This window comes from Heterocephalus glaber, unplaced genomic scaffold, assembly GCF_053883595.1.
Source record: "Heterocephalus glaber isolate CG9 unplaced genomic scaffold, H.glaber_assembly_v1.0 deba00000818, whole genome shotgun sequence".
NCBI classification, from domain to species: Eukaryota; Metazoa; Chordata; class Mammalia; order Rodentia; family Bathyergidae; genus Heterocephalus; species Heterocephalus glaber.
In genome coordinates this window covers 18,615,033-18,628,562 of record NW_028258164.1, presented here as the reverse complement: position 1 = coordinate 18,628,562, position 13,530 = coordinate 18,615,033, and the positions used below count along the sequence as shown (strand labels likewise).

Genomic DNA, 13,530 nt, shown 5'->3' with positions numbered 1-13,530 from the left:
TGCTCCAGGCCAAGCAGGCCTCTCCAGAGATGCAGATCCCAAGGTCCAGGCAGCAGGGTACAGATGAAGAGAGCAGCCCTTCACAAAGTGGAACTGTTTGTGCTCACGCCCATTGACCTCTTCCTTGCCACTGAGGAGTAGGCACTGGATGTGCACAGGCCACAGACGTGCTCAGGTCCCCTGCGGTGGCCCCTGCATGAACCTGGTGTTGGGAGGGTGCATAGGAAGGGCCCTGACTCCCATGCACCTCCTGGAGCTGAGCTGCCCACCTGGCTCCACTGTAGGAGTTGCAAAGTCCATCCTGTGGCCCCTTGGGCCTGTGAGGATCCCAAGGGAAAATGTGGCTGGCAGGGACTTGGCTGTGCTCACACCCAAAGGCACTCGGTGGTGGTTGGCGGCTGAATTTGCATCTTACATAGCTGCTGCTGGAGTCAGCGTGGACTCCCGACTGGAGCCCTCATGAGGCCACTGTACACTCTGCTTGGCGTGGTACTCATCATTCACCAGTGAGGAGACAGACAGAGAGGGTGGGCAGCTTGCCCAGACCACACAGCCAGCACATGCCTACACCGGGATTCAGAGGCAGGCACACAGGCTCCGGGTTCCTTGTCATTGTGGATGACCTAGGCGTCCAGTTGTGGGCAGCTTCATAGAGGTGCCACCCTTCTGGAGGCCATGACATGTGGCCATCAGTCTGCCATCCAAGGCTGCTGAGCCTGGGAAGTGGAGAGCAGGACCTGAGGTGTCCATCGGCCGAGCGCCAACCCCACCTTCCCAGGGGGCATCCTGGGTCTGTCACCCCAGGACCAAGACCTGGTGTAGTCAGTCCAGGACCTGCCCCGCAGGAGGTGCCCCTGAGCCCTCGGGGGTGGGGTCCCACACGGGAACAGCTCCCAGGGTCCCCTCCTGGGAGCCCTCAGCCAGGCTGCACAGCTTCTCCCGGGCTGGCACTGTGTGGGGCTCCTTGTTCCTGGGGGCACTTCCCTGGGTTCTTCCCCCTCAGCTTCCCCTTTCCCTTTTAAAACCAATAAAAACCCACATGGGTAGTAGCCAAAGTGTGCCATGTACAGGGACAAATCTGCCAAAATGTAATCCCTGATCTGTAGAGCCAATATGTGCTCATAAAAGACACACAAAACTTAAAGGCTACTGGAGAGCCCGAAATCAGTCCTCACAGAGCAGGGCCAGCTGAGTCCTCCAGGGTCCAGGGCTGCTCGATGCTGTCGCCCGCCTGCCCATGGCCCCATGCAAGGCAGGTGTAAGCTTGCAGCCATCAGCATTCCAGCACTCATGTCCCGATGCCCTTGAGATGACTTTGAGTTTGCTCAGCCCTCAAGTTTCATTCTGGTTTAGTTTTCATTCTGCTGGTTTTTGTTGCACGGACACCATGCATGGTCATTTGCTGGAGTCTGGGGGTTTCTGTTGTAGTGGGCACCATGCCAAACATCTTATCCCTGTGAACTTTTGATCTTCACAGCTATACTGATATCTGTCTCTAAAGTGAACAGACCAGGATTAGAGACCCCAGTGACTTGCCAAGTTCATGTAAAATATTTACAGCAAAGCAGAGGTGGATCCTAGCCTGGGGCTTCCTTCCCCGCTGGGTTTCATGGTGCTGGGCCATGCGTGGTGATACGCCTGGTGACACGCGCCTTCCTCTGTGGAGGAATCCCAATCATTCCATCTCCTCCTGCACCTTACTTCCTTCCAGGAGGACCCCTCAGCTCTCTTCACCTGGGCAGTGGCTGGCTCTGTCTTGGTTGTCCCTGCTGTTCTAGGTGCAATACTTGCAGCCTCGGAGCTTGGGCAACTCCCTGGCCCCACATCCTGACCCCATCCAGTCTCTCCGTGGTGCAGGTGGGAGGCAGGCAAGACTCCATGCAGCCAGGTGTGTCACTTGCCTTACAGAATTCCCGGATGGGCTTTTGTTTGCATTCCATTTGGGCAATAGCACTGGAATAGAGATTTTTAAAATAAATTCTTTGTTCAGAGGCTCTGTGCAAGCCAACAAGCATTGGACAACTTGTGACGGGGAGGAAGCAGAGGTGCAGCCATGGCGTAGTCTTTTCTTTCTGTTCCCTTTGTCCTCACAGCAGCCTTTTCTCTTACGGTCACCATCCCTGACTCCTTAATGCCTGTGGTATTCCTTCCCCACCTATCCAGAGCTGGGGCTGGTGGGTGGCTGTGCCTGTCACCAGGGCTGAGGTCCAGGCTCTCTCAGCATGGTGAGCTGAGCCTTCTCTCTGTGGTGGATCATCCTGGAACCTTTTGCGTGCTGCCACATTGGCCAGAGGGGCAGCAGCCTCCAGCCAGACCCCAATGACAGGGTCAATGGCAGCAGATGTGGCACTGCCAGGCCCTGGGTCTCTACAGGCTACCCTCAGTTGGGAAGCTGTTTGGGAAGTGAGGTTCTGTGCTCCACCCGTGTGAGAACCCCCTTACCCCATGGCTGATGTTCTCCTGAGGAAGGGGATCCCTGCCTGAGCCATGTAGGAGGCTGAGACCCCTTCTGAGTCTGCAAGTGTGTGCATATGTGTGTGTGTGTCCACACTTGTGTATGTGTGCGTGCATGCAAGCATTTGTGCTCAGAACCAGCCTGGCCTGTGTGGCCTGTGGCTCATGGGGAGGAGCCCACCTCTTCCCCGCATGAGGTTGGGAGTACCTGCAATGTGGTACCAGGACCCAGGGAAGGTATGCTGAGTCAAGGTGACCCTGGGCCACCTGGTGGCCTTTGGTCTGTGTGAACTGTGGTGCTTAGCAAGGCGAAAAAGGCCACGCCTTGATGCCTCTCACTGTCTTGCAGGAGCTGTGCCGCCAGCACATGGCTGTGCGCCTGCCTGATCGGCCAGAGGGTCCACACGCCTCCCGTATCAGCAGCGTCTCCTCCCAGTTCAGCGACGGCCCCATGCCCAGCCCCTCAGCTCGGAGCAGCACCTCCTCCTGGTCCGAGGAGCCTGTGCAGTCCAACATGGACATCTCCACTGGCCACATGATCCTGGTAAGGCCACAGCTCACATCCTGCTTCCCTGGGCAGCAGTGTCTCCTTGAGATCCCACAGCTATTGGTCCCATAGCTACCCTGGTGATTCCAGGCAGAAGCATCTCTGCCTGGTGTGCGTGGGCCCTGTCAGGCCCGCACCGCTGCCTTGCTCTCAACATTGGGATGCAGTTGATGAGTGCCTGCTGTGGGCACTGCTCCTGGGATCCCTAACCCAGGAATGGCAGTCGCCTCCTTCACCCTCAGTTCCCAGCCCACTGGCACCACTAGGTAAATAAGTGTCACTGGTATGCACTGTCACTGAAGTCTGGGGGAGCCTGGGGAGCCTTTTCATGCCCCTTCCACAGGGATACACCCCTCTCCAGCTGCACACTGCCCCCTGCAGTGACCACACAGAATGGCTGCGTGGTGCTACTTGGTACGTAATAAATGTCCAGCTTGTCCTTAGAGAGATGTTCATAATTCCCCCCATCTTCACACTGGCTGTCTCCCGATCTCCATGCCATCTCCATGGGCACCTTCCTGTGTAGGCACCGTGAAAGCCAGAATGCCAACCTAGTGCAATGACTTTCTCACTGGAGTTTCACCCTCCATGGGCAAAGCCAAGCCCCCTTCCTCTTCTGGCTGCAGAAGCTGCTCTGTGTGGGACCTGGGAGGACTCACAGCTGTAAAGTGAAGCCAGGGTCACCTGGAGGTGTTAGTATGCAGCTCAAGTTTTGGGGAACCATCCTTACCCAATTACCTAATAATGATATGGACTGCTGGAATTAGACCTTGAAAAGCCAGAAAAGTGTATTTTACTAAAACTTCTTGAAGGAGAGCTGGTCGGTGAATCCCAGAGGCTGCTGGTGAACCCCAGGCCTCACTGGCCAAGTTGTCCATGAATGTTCAGCTCCAGAGCCATACGGATGGGACAAGCAAGGAAACTGAGACACATGGAAGCTGGCTCTACGATTAAGAAGTCTCCCTTTCCTGGTCAGTGAATCGACAATGGCCTTTTCTTGCCTGTGACCTTCACGTCCCCGTCACACCCTGCAGTGGGCTCCAAATGCCTCGCACTGACTTGGTGGAGATGCTGAATCAGGGTGGTGAAAACAACTCCTCATTCACGTGGCAAACCTCTGTCAGCTCCTACTCTGTGCCTGTGCTTGTTACCATCTGCAGAACTGTTTCTCCTTAGGAACAGCAGTCACATTACTTGGGTGGGACTTTTCAGAGATTTTCAGGGTTTTTTGCTTTCAGAAAAGGAGACAAGACCCGAAGTTAGGACTCAGCAGAAATCAGTGCTTCAGCTGAATCTGCCAGTTAGTGCTTGCTGCCAGCAGCTGTGGGGTTCATCATATTCCAGGACACCAAGCAGGACCTGGTGACATCTCAAGGGCACATGGAACATGGGAATAATGGGCTCTTCACAGGCAAATGGCTTTGATGGTGACGTGTATGATGTGATTCTGAACATAGCGCAGTGGTTATTTTTCAACTGAAATACCTAAGCCACAAGGAAGACTTTGTCTCAGTTGGCCTAAAATAAGGTGTCCTGTTGGAAGCACAGTTAATGCCATGAGACCCTGTCACAAACATCTGTCCAAATATGCCTCCCTGCATCCCCAAACCCTTGGTGTCAACTGTGAGTTCCACCAGCTCTAGGGACTTCATCTGTGGAGATTGTAAACTCAGGGAGACTGACTCTTCCTTGCCACCAGTGCTGTGTGTGCAAGAGACACAACCAGGCACATTTCCCTGACTGCAAGACACGGGCTGACATGGAGAGAGGCAGGATGTATGGACACCACTGCAGTTTGGGACAGCTGGTTAAAACCTGGGACTCCTTTCCCTTCAGGAAAGAAGTCCTGACTTTCTTGCACCTGGCCTAACTCCAGGTGGATTCAGGCCACATGGAATCTTACCTTGAGCCCTGCCTGGCATGGGGAACCCTAGTCTGCACCTCTCTTAAACTTAGCTCATTCCCTCAACAGGTGAGGCCACCTAGCTCACCCATTGGCTGTGGGGTGACAGGCTGTCCTCAGGGGAAGGCTGAGAGCCATGGCAAGTGGACCAGAAGTGGTACCCAGGTGATCCACAGGGAAAACCTGCATGGACTGTTCTGGAGAAACTGACCTTGTGGGTCATTAAAGCTATAAGAAGATGATTCCATGGTGATCAGTCAGCCCAACCCTCCATAAGGATGGCTCATGTTTATCAGACAGCAAACATGATGGTCATCCCAGCTATGTGGCATGGGCTTAGGTACCATCAGATAAATTATGCAGCATCCAGGTGAATCTGAAGATTGTGTTCCAAATTCTTGGTCAAACTCAGCTGCTCTGCTGGAGCATCTGCAAAGCACGGCATTTTAACATGACGATCTGAAGAATAAGGAGCAGGGCTATTTATATTTAATGCAGTGTGGGGGTAGGGCACACCCCCAGCACCAGGAGGAGCAGCTGAGTCTCTGGGGGCACTGTTCTCCAGCCCCTTGGGGAGTGCTGGGCTGAGTCCTTCCTAGAACACTGGGCCCTCCAGGCTGGTCGGGCCATGACCTGCAGGAAGACCCTAGCCCAGAGCCCCCACCCTCCCTCCACTGTGGATGGCCATGTTCCACCACTCGCTCACATCCATGCTAGAAACCATGGAAACAACTCTGAGAGCACATCCTCCCTCAGGAGCAATGCTGAAGGAGCCAGGGCAGGGAGCTTCTCTCAGAGGAGAAGGGGTCTCACTGGTGACATGATGAGATCACACAGGCTGTGGAGTTGCTGGAGACCCCAGCCCTTGGGGACAAGCAGCACCCCTGGAGGAGGTCGAGTGCGCATCACCCCAGTCAGGGTGTCTGCTGTGGAACTGACCATGCAGAGTGAGGATTTCAGAGGCTCGGGACATGTGGGCACTCATGGGCAAGGCCAGGGAGCTATAAACGGGCACATTGGCAGGTGGTCAGCACACTCCCCAACCTGGATGCTGTGTGCTCACATATGAAGTGGATGGAAATGGGGCCAGGCTCCAGGGTCCCATGAGCTTGCAGTTCTGCATCTCTGGACAGATCTGCCCCTGTTTTCACCTCTGTGAACCAGGCCAGAACAGGTGGGCCTGCATCAGGCCTGGGCTGCAGCTGCTCCACATGCAGCCCGAGGCTCAAGGCTGAGTCCTGCAAGCTCCACCCATTCTGATTCCCACCTTGATTTTGGCTTTTGTCACGTTTGCCTTCCTTTTCTCAGACAGTGTTTTTGAAATATTTGATGTTTGACTCACCTGGACTAGTTGTATATTTCAGTAAAGATCAGTGTGATGTTCCAACAAGTGTAGAGTACACTGATCGTATCTAGCGTCCTTCTACCCACCTCACTCTCCGGCCTCTAGGAATTGCTGTTCTGAATTCAGGGTAAGACAGAACCAGCCTGTGTCCACCAGCGGATGAGTGGATAAGGAAAGCATATGTGCAAGTGTGTGCGTGTGTGTGTGTGTGTGCAGCTGCACACATGTGCACACTGTGGAGTGTTAGTCATGAGGAAGAATGAGCCCTGTTGCAGCAGAGCATTGGAGAATGTTATGTGGAGTGGAATGACCCAGGACAGACACTAGCACCTCTCAGTGTTCCCTCTCATTGGGGAAAGTGCCTTTTAAAAAGCCCAACTCTTGGGTGAGCTCAGTAGAGGGCACTATCCACAGGGAACTCTCCTTGCAATGCCACCCAACTGCCACCTGGCAGAGGGGAGGGTCTGGCACCTAGAACCATCTTGGAGAAGGCCTTTGTGGTGGGTGGGGCCCCAGGGAGGGTGACGGGGCAGCCCCTCGCACCAGGACACTGGCTGCTGTCGGGGGATGTTCCAAGGCAGTGCAGTGGCCTTGTTCCAGTCAGGACCTCCAGAAACCAAGTGAGGTCCCTCATGTCACTTAATAGAACTGTTATAAAACTGTCATTGTATTATAAGGAATCGGGGGGCATGCCTTCCTAAGAGATTCTGGTGTGTCTTTTGTGAGGGGCTTATTGTTTAGAAGTCCTATTCCAGTATCACTCCTGCTTTCGGAGGGCGAAGCTTCTATCTGTCGGGCTCCATGTGAGGGTGGAAGGGATGGCAACCATCCTGATTTCTAATTGCATGTGAGTCATCAGGGTGCCACACACACGTCCTGCACAGCCAGCACCAGCAGGGAGCCTCCGGAGAGGAGAACATGGAAAACATGCTGTGTTGGGCATAGCCCATGTCTGCACTTGGGAGGCTGAGGCAGGAGGATCACAAGCTCGAGGCCACCTTGGGCAACTCAGTGAGACCCTGTCTCAAAATAATAAAAAGGGCTGGGATGCAGCTCAATGGTAAAGTCTTTACCTAGCATGGAGAAGCCCTGGGTTCGATCGCCATCACCACTACTTAAAAAACAAAGTTCATTTAATACCTTCTCCATTAGACTTACAGAACTGAATTCAGGAAAACGGTGCTGAATACGAACTTTTCAGGAAGATATCTGCCTTGGTGTCGAAGGTGGAACTGCGGCCCGTGGGTGGCCTTTGCCTTCCCTTCACTCCCAGGATGTCATGGTGATGTCACAGAGCAGACACCATCCCAAGAAGCTACGCCACAGGAGCATGGCCAGGCTGTGCACAGATGCCCGCAGGACACAGAGCACGGGTGTAAAACACGGAAGGGAGACATTCCACCATCACAGGAAGTGCCCCAAGGATTCTGTCATCCCAGACAACAGAGGACATTGGTTGACAATCACTGGCACAGGGAGCCCGGTTAACAGTGTGGGGCTCTCAGGGCTCTTAGGTTCACCATGGAGAATCCTACAGCTGGTATGCAGGACACACCATGCATCCACCTGGAGACAAAGTCTGGGACAGCCACATGCCATCCCTGAGAGCCCTTGGCTCTTTGTCCCCTCCCATGCCATGCTGACTGGCTGTGCCTCTGTTTACCCTGAGCAACAGCACAGGCTCATTGTTCACGGGGTGGTATCTGGAAATCCACAGATCCCCTTGGAGAGCAAGAGGAGCCATTGGGTCCCAGGCCCCCAGCAGGCTCCAGTCTCAGTGTCTTCCTCCCTCTAAGCAGCTCTGGAATGGCCAGAAGTTTCCCGTCCCATCACTAGTGGGTCGAAGGTGCAGAGGTCCGGGGTCCTCCCTGCAGCAAGGCTTCCCTGGCAGCTTCTCAGGCCTCACCACTTCGCTGGGCTGAGATACCTACCTCCCTTGCCTTCCTTCGGTCTCGGGCCCCTCACCACCATCTTCCCCAGTGCGCAGCAGAGGCAGCCATTTCCCATGGTGGGTATAGACAGCGGTGTTTGTGAGGTGAGGGATGTCATCTGCAAACAGGGAAGACCCTTGTTAGAGTCTTTCTCCCGTGGCCACCCATGTGGCACAGTGTTATATGTCACCAGGTTACGTGTCCTGAGACCATGCTAACCCCCAGAGGAGGGGACAGAGAGAGGAAGGGACCATCCAGCCAGAGAGCTGCTGCCCCTGGAGCCCCAGTGTCCTGATGTTGCTCCTGCACCTGGGACCCCTCAGGAGCAGTTCAGTACCAGCCACAAGTGTCAGTTTGACCGTCAATGGCTTCTTGGTCTTCCGGCCTAGACCTGGAGCCCTATCCTAAGGTCCTTGTGCCATCACCCTGTGTGACACTCCAGTGTCAGAGTCACAGGGACTCCTGAGGCCCCAGGGCCCGGCCTCCTGTGCAGCAGGAAGGTACTAGACAGCCTTGAGCAGCAACACCCCCTGCAGACCTTCCCCATCCCAGCACCACATTGCTATTGCTCCAGGTACGGCAGCTCAGTGTTTCTCGCTGAGGACAATTCCAGCAATTTTCAAGATTTTACCCCTCAGACAGTACTGACTGTGTGAGAATAGATGCCCTCCTTCCTTCTGAAAGATGACCCTGAGCCCCTGCAGATGCTCCAGGTTTGTTCTGGTAGATATTCCCATGTTCACTGCCCAAGTGGCAGTTGATGGTGTTGGCTGGCCCGCCCCTGAGCCACCTCAGGGAAGGGGCAGCTTCACCTTTCTCTTCCTGTGCGTGAGCTTAGCATCCTTCACACATCTCAGAGCCTCTTTCCTCCCCAGGATGGTTTTGTGGCCCCTCTGGGCAGCCTGCAGCTCCTCCTGAAAGGCACAGTGCTATAGACCCCAGGTCAGAGAGGATGTTGAATCCAGCCTGCTTGCTCCTGTCTCTCTGTGGACCCATTTATTCCCTTCCATGGTCCAGACAGCCCTAGGCATCTCCGCCGCAGTGTCAGTTCATCAGGGCAGAGTTTCAGGAAGGCAGGGAAACCTCAAAGTAACCCTAGGGTCACAGGCAGGAACCTTGGTGTCCCATATGCAAGGCTGTGCTTCCAGTCAGTGTTGCCCACAACACTGGCGAGAAAAGGAGCTGAGGGTAAGCATGCAGCCAGGGTCTGCATGCCTGGAGCAACTGCAACACACCGTGTGTTCCTCCCGTGTCAGACATGGCAGTCCGTCCTCTGAAGGGGCCCCACCGTGTCTCCGTACGGCCTGGCCTCCCAGCAGCACGCACACTTCCTAGCCACTCCCTCTTCTGAGGACAGCCCCCATGACCTCATTGTAAGTCAGTCCTCGTTAGGGTCTCTCTGCAGATGAAGTCACACCCTTCACAGCCTCCAGGGGGTCGGGGGTGCACAGATTGGTGGGACACAGCTCAGCCCACAGCCAAGGTCGTGTGTGAAGCCCACACCGGTGGCTTGAGGCTGGGGAGAGGCCTGTCTTCCTCTAGGGCCTATGTGGGGTGGTTCTGTCCCTCGTGTGCTGGGCAAGCTGACATCCCAGGCCTCTCTCCACCTTTCCTGGTGCTGTGGTCTTGTGCCAGATCTCATGTTACTTGCAACTCTCTGCCTGGCTTTGCACCTGCCTTGATTGGGAATTCCTCTGTGCCCAGCTTGGAATGGACTTATTTTATTTTATTTTCACTCGAGACTTACTGTATGCAATCCCTGAACCTGGGAATTCCCATCTCCTCTCAATTCTGGAGACTCTTAAGGCATTTATTATTTAAATTTGCCTCTCTTTGAGGCCCTTGTCTAGTAGAAGCAAGTTGGGCATTCATGCCTACACCTCTGTGTCTTTCATAGCCCTCTCCTGACCACTGTGTCCTGAGTTTCCTCAGCTGTCACTTCCGATGTGTAGTGCCTCTCTTCAGCAGCATCTAATCTGCTTATCCACCCATTGGATTTGTAATTTCACGGAGTATGTTTTTCACTTCTGTTGGTCCATTTTGTTGTTTCTAAAACCTGCCTGTTGGGCTGTTCTGCTGTGACATTTGTTTCCACCCTAATCCCTGCATGCATTACAGATGCATCAGTTGTTTCTACTTTCTGCATCTGTGGAGTCCCAGGGCCTCATCCTGCTCTTTGCTGTTGAGCTGACTTGCTCCTGGTGATGTGCGGTCTGGTTGTATTCTGACCAATCGCCCTCATCCATAGGCTTCACACTGTGCTTCTCCTGTGGCCCTGTGCCAAGCACATTTGCTAAGGGGCTTTTTGAAACCACTTCTGTAGACCTGGGTGCTTGGGCATCTTCACATCAGGCCCTTTTCCCTGAGCTCCTCCTCGGGGGCTTGGGTCACTCATGGGAGGTTGACTGGAGCCTCCATCCACACTGAGGCCAGGGTTCTTGCCTCCCCTCGGAGCCCAGTGAAGATGGACATACCTCCTGTGGCCCAGCACACTCTCTCCCCAAGAGCGTGGTGGCTGGAGGATCCTGGTTCAAGTCTTGCAGAGCACAGGACTCTATTTTACGCCCAGGAAACCACCTTGCCTGCCCTACCCACTCAGCCCCCATCCCCACACTGTTTCTCATGTCCCTCCCCACCCAGAATCCAAGGACTTCCCTGACCTGGGGGAGCTATCCATGGCATCATCTCCTCCATCTGACTGGGGACACTTGTTGTGCATTAAACAAAGGCGCCATAGTGCAAAGGCTGTGCTGCTTTTGATTTCTCAGCACATGGGCAGTGGCATCTGAGAACCAACCTGTGTCCTCTGTAACACAGACTCCCCCAGGTGCCCTGGCTCCCACACTCACCCTTCTGGGTAAGACAGAGCTGCTGCCTGGCTTCAGGAAGGCCTGTAAACCCTCGGGCCACACAGTGGTGCCATGTGTGCCCTGCGAGTCCCTGATACCAGGGAGCGCTTGCAATAGTTCAGGCAGCTGTTGGCAGAGGCAGGCTCACCCCAAAGGTCATTGACACCTGATAATGCACTGTCCTTCACCACAGCCCTTGGGACGCATGCATGGGGGCATGCTTTGGGCAGTCTGTGGCGTGCTTGGCATCAAGCTGGGCGAAACTAAGACAGTGGTCTGACCTCTGACTTTACCCTGCAGTGTGACACCCCACTCTTGACATTCTCTGTCTTCGCTCTTCCTCATGCTCCTCTGTGAGACCTGACCCCACCAGCTCCTGGCTACAGGGCTTGACCCTGACCTGGCTCTGCTTCTTGTCCACCCAGCTCAGCCATTCTGCTCTCTTAGGAGCTGGGGAGAGAAGGGATGGTGGCTTGGCCTGCATCCATCTGGGCAAGTCCAGTTGGCTAGGAGCTGAGACATCTTGGGGTCCAGGACTTGTGTTCGCAGGGCCATTTGCATCTTCTCATTCCAGTTATTCCTCATGAGTGCAGACCCTGTTTCAGGAAGATAAAAAATCAAAACATTCTACTTTTAATGACTACTTCTAGAATTCTAGCAAATATTTTCTAATAACATGTTATAGAATTCAGTGTTTCCCATCTGCTTATGGGAGAAAAAAATTCACACCTATGTCACTGTCTAGGTAACCTTTACTGCACTCACTGGAATTCTTTATTCTTCAAAAAAACTTCATCAGAAAATCGTAACAAGTACATTACTGGTACAGAACATAAAAGGCTGCTACTAAGAAAAGACCCGCTGCTCTGTCACCGCTAGTGCTGCCTGTGTTGCTAGGCAACCACCCTCCTCTGCCCCCTCCCAAGGCTTCCCTGTCATAACCACTGTCGTCATCCAAAGAGTAAAACTGTCTCCTCCAGGTCTTCTCGTGGGTGGGCGAGATGCAGAGGTGCTGGTCTCTGAGCAGACCATGTCCTGTGATTGTGGCTGGACCTTGGGCATCTGAATTTCATAGGTGACAGTCAAATCGGGGAAGGTAGGTAGACAGCCATTGAAACAAACAGATCTGCTGTAACAGGGACACAGAGAGCCCACAGCGGCTCAGGAAGAGGCCTTGAAGGGCACCAACGCCACCTGCGTCCCCCAGTGCCACTGTGAACGGAGCCGGCAAGTACCCTGGTTCTGCTGCCACAGCCCCCACAGTGGACCCAGTCTCTCCCGGAGACTGCTCTCCTCACTGTTTATTATCCGTTGGATCTCTCTATCCTGGGTCATCTTAGAATTGCACTTTCATGAGAGGCCTTTATCTCTTATCCCCTGCCTTTCCCATTAACTCTTTGGAACCCAAGGCTGGCTTACCAGTGAATTTACCAGTTCGTGGGATTTTTAAGTAACTCATAGTGTAGAGTACATTGCCTGTGTCAAAGGGATGTGGTTGAGATTGGACTCAAATTCTTATTTAATAAAAAATGTATATTGATGGATATTAATAAAAATTTATTGTAAACCAAATATTTGCAAATAAATCCTTCCATACCATCCAAGTAAGTTATAAAGACTAAACAAAAATACAGATTTAGCCAGGCATCTCCCCTTTTGTAGTGGCACTATTCTGATTCTATTACTTGCCAAAGCCTTAGAAGGCATTAACTTTCTTTGTAAAGGCCAACATTGGTTTTTGTGTTAAACTATCCACATTCAAACTTTGATTATCCAAATGGAATGAGAGGATTTAATTATTGCTAAGCGGAGAGGTTTAAAAGGATGAGAAAAGAATTAGAAAACTCTAATCTGTTTAGAATGACTGAGATTTATCTTTTGGTTTCCTGTGTAGTCTCTTCTAAAATTTTCTATTTACCTATGAAGATAACTACATCATTGGTCGAAGTAAGACATTTCATTTGTAAGTATTTGATAGAGAGCTATTTCAGGAATTCAAGATTCAATGGGTAGATATTTTTTAAACTTTTAAAGGCAGAAATCATTAGAAATATTATAAAATAGAATTAAATTTTCTTTAGGTTCGTTTGCAATATAGTAGCTGCAGATTGGTATTTAAAATCACCACATTGTGATTTTTTTTCTTAGTGTCTGCAGACCAAAATTACAAGAAGAGAAACACACAAAAGATATTTGGTAAAGGCAGGTGGTCTGGATAAATAATGTTCCTTTCATTAACATATTTCCCTTATTAACTGTGTAATTAATTGCACACAGCCAAGGGAAGGCATGGAAATTGCATTTTGCGATGTATCAAAGCTGACTTACGCGTCACACTTCCATACAATTTGCCATTAATGAAGCACGAGATGGAAGCCTCAAATCTATAATTATTACTTACTCTTTGAATGACAAGCAAAGAATTGTATCAGCAGAGTTTTAAATGAAAAAGGATTAGCAGTTAATGTTGAAATTGTTAATCTTTCTTATGAAAATAATTT

General features: G+C 52.3%; 1 protein-coding gene across 1 annotated transcript in view; it reads left to right on the top strand.

Moving 5' to 3' along the window:
• Ptprn2 (protein tyrosine phosphatase receptor type N2) overlaps positions 1-13,530 on the top strand; it is a 611,205-nt gene that overhangs the window by 534,538 nt on the left and 63,137 nt on the right. The window contains exon 14 of the mRNA XM_004860321.4: positions 2,804-2,998. Coding sequence (XP_004860378.3) covers positions 2,804-2,998 — 195 coding nt within the window. The remainder of the gene's footprint in view (positions 1-2,803; positions 2,999-13,530) is intronic.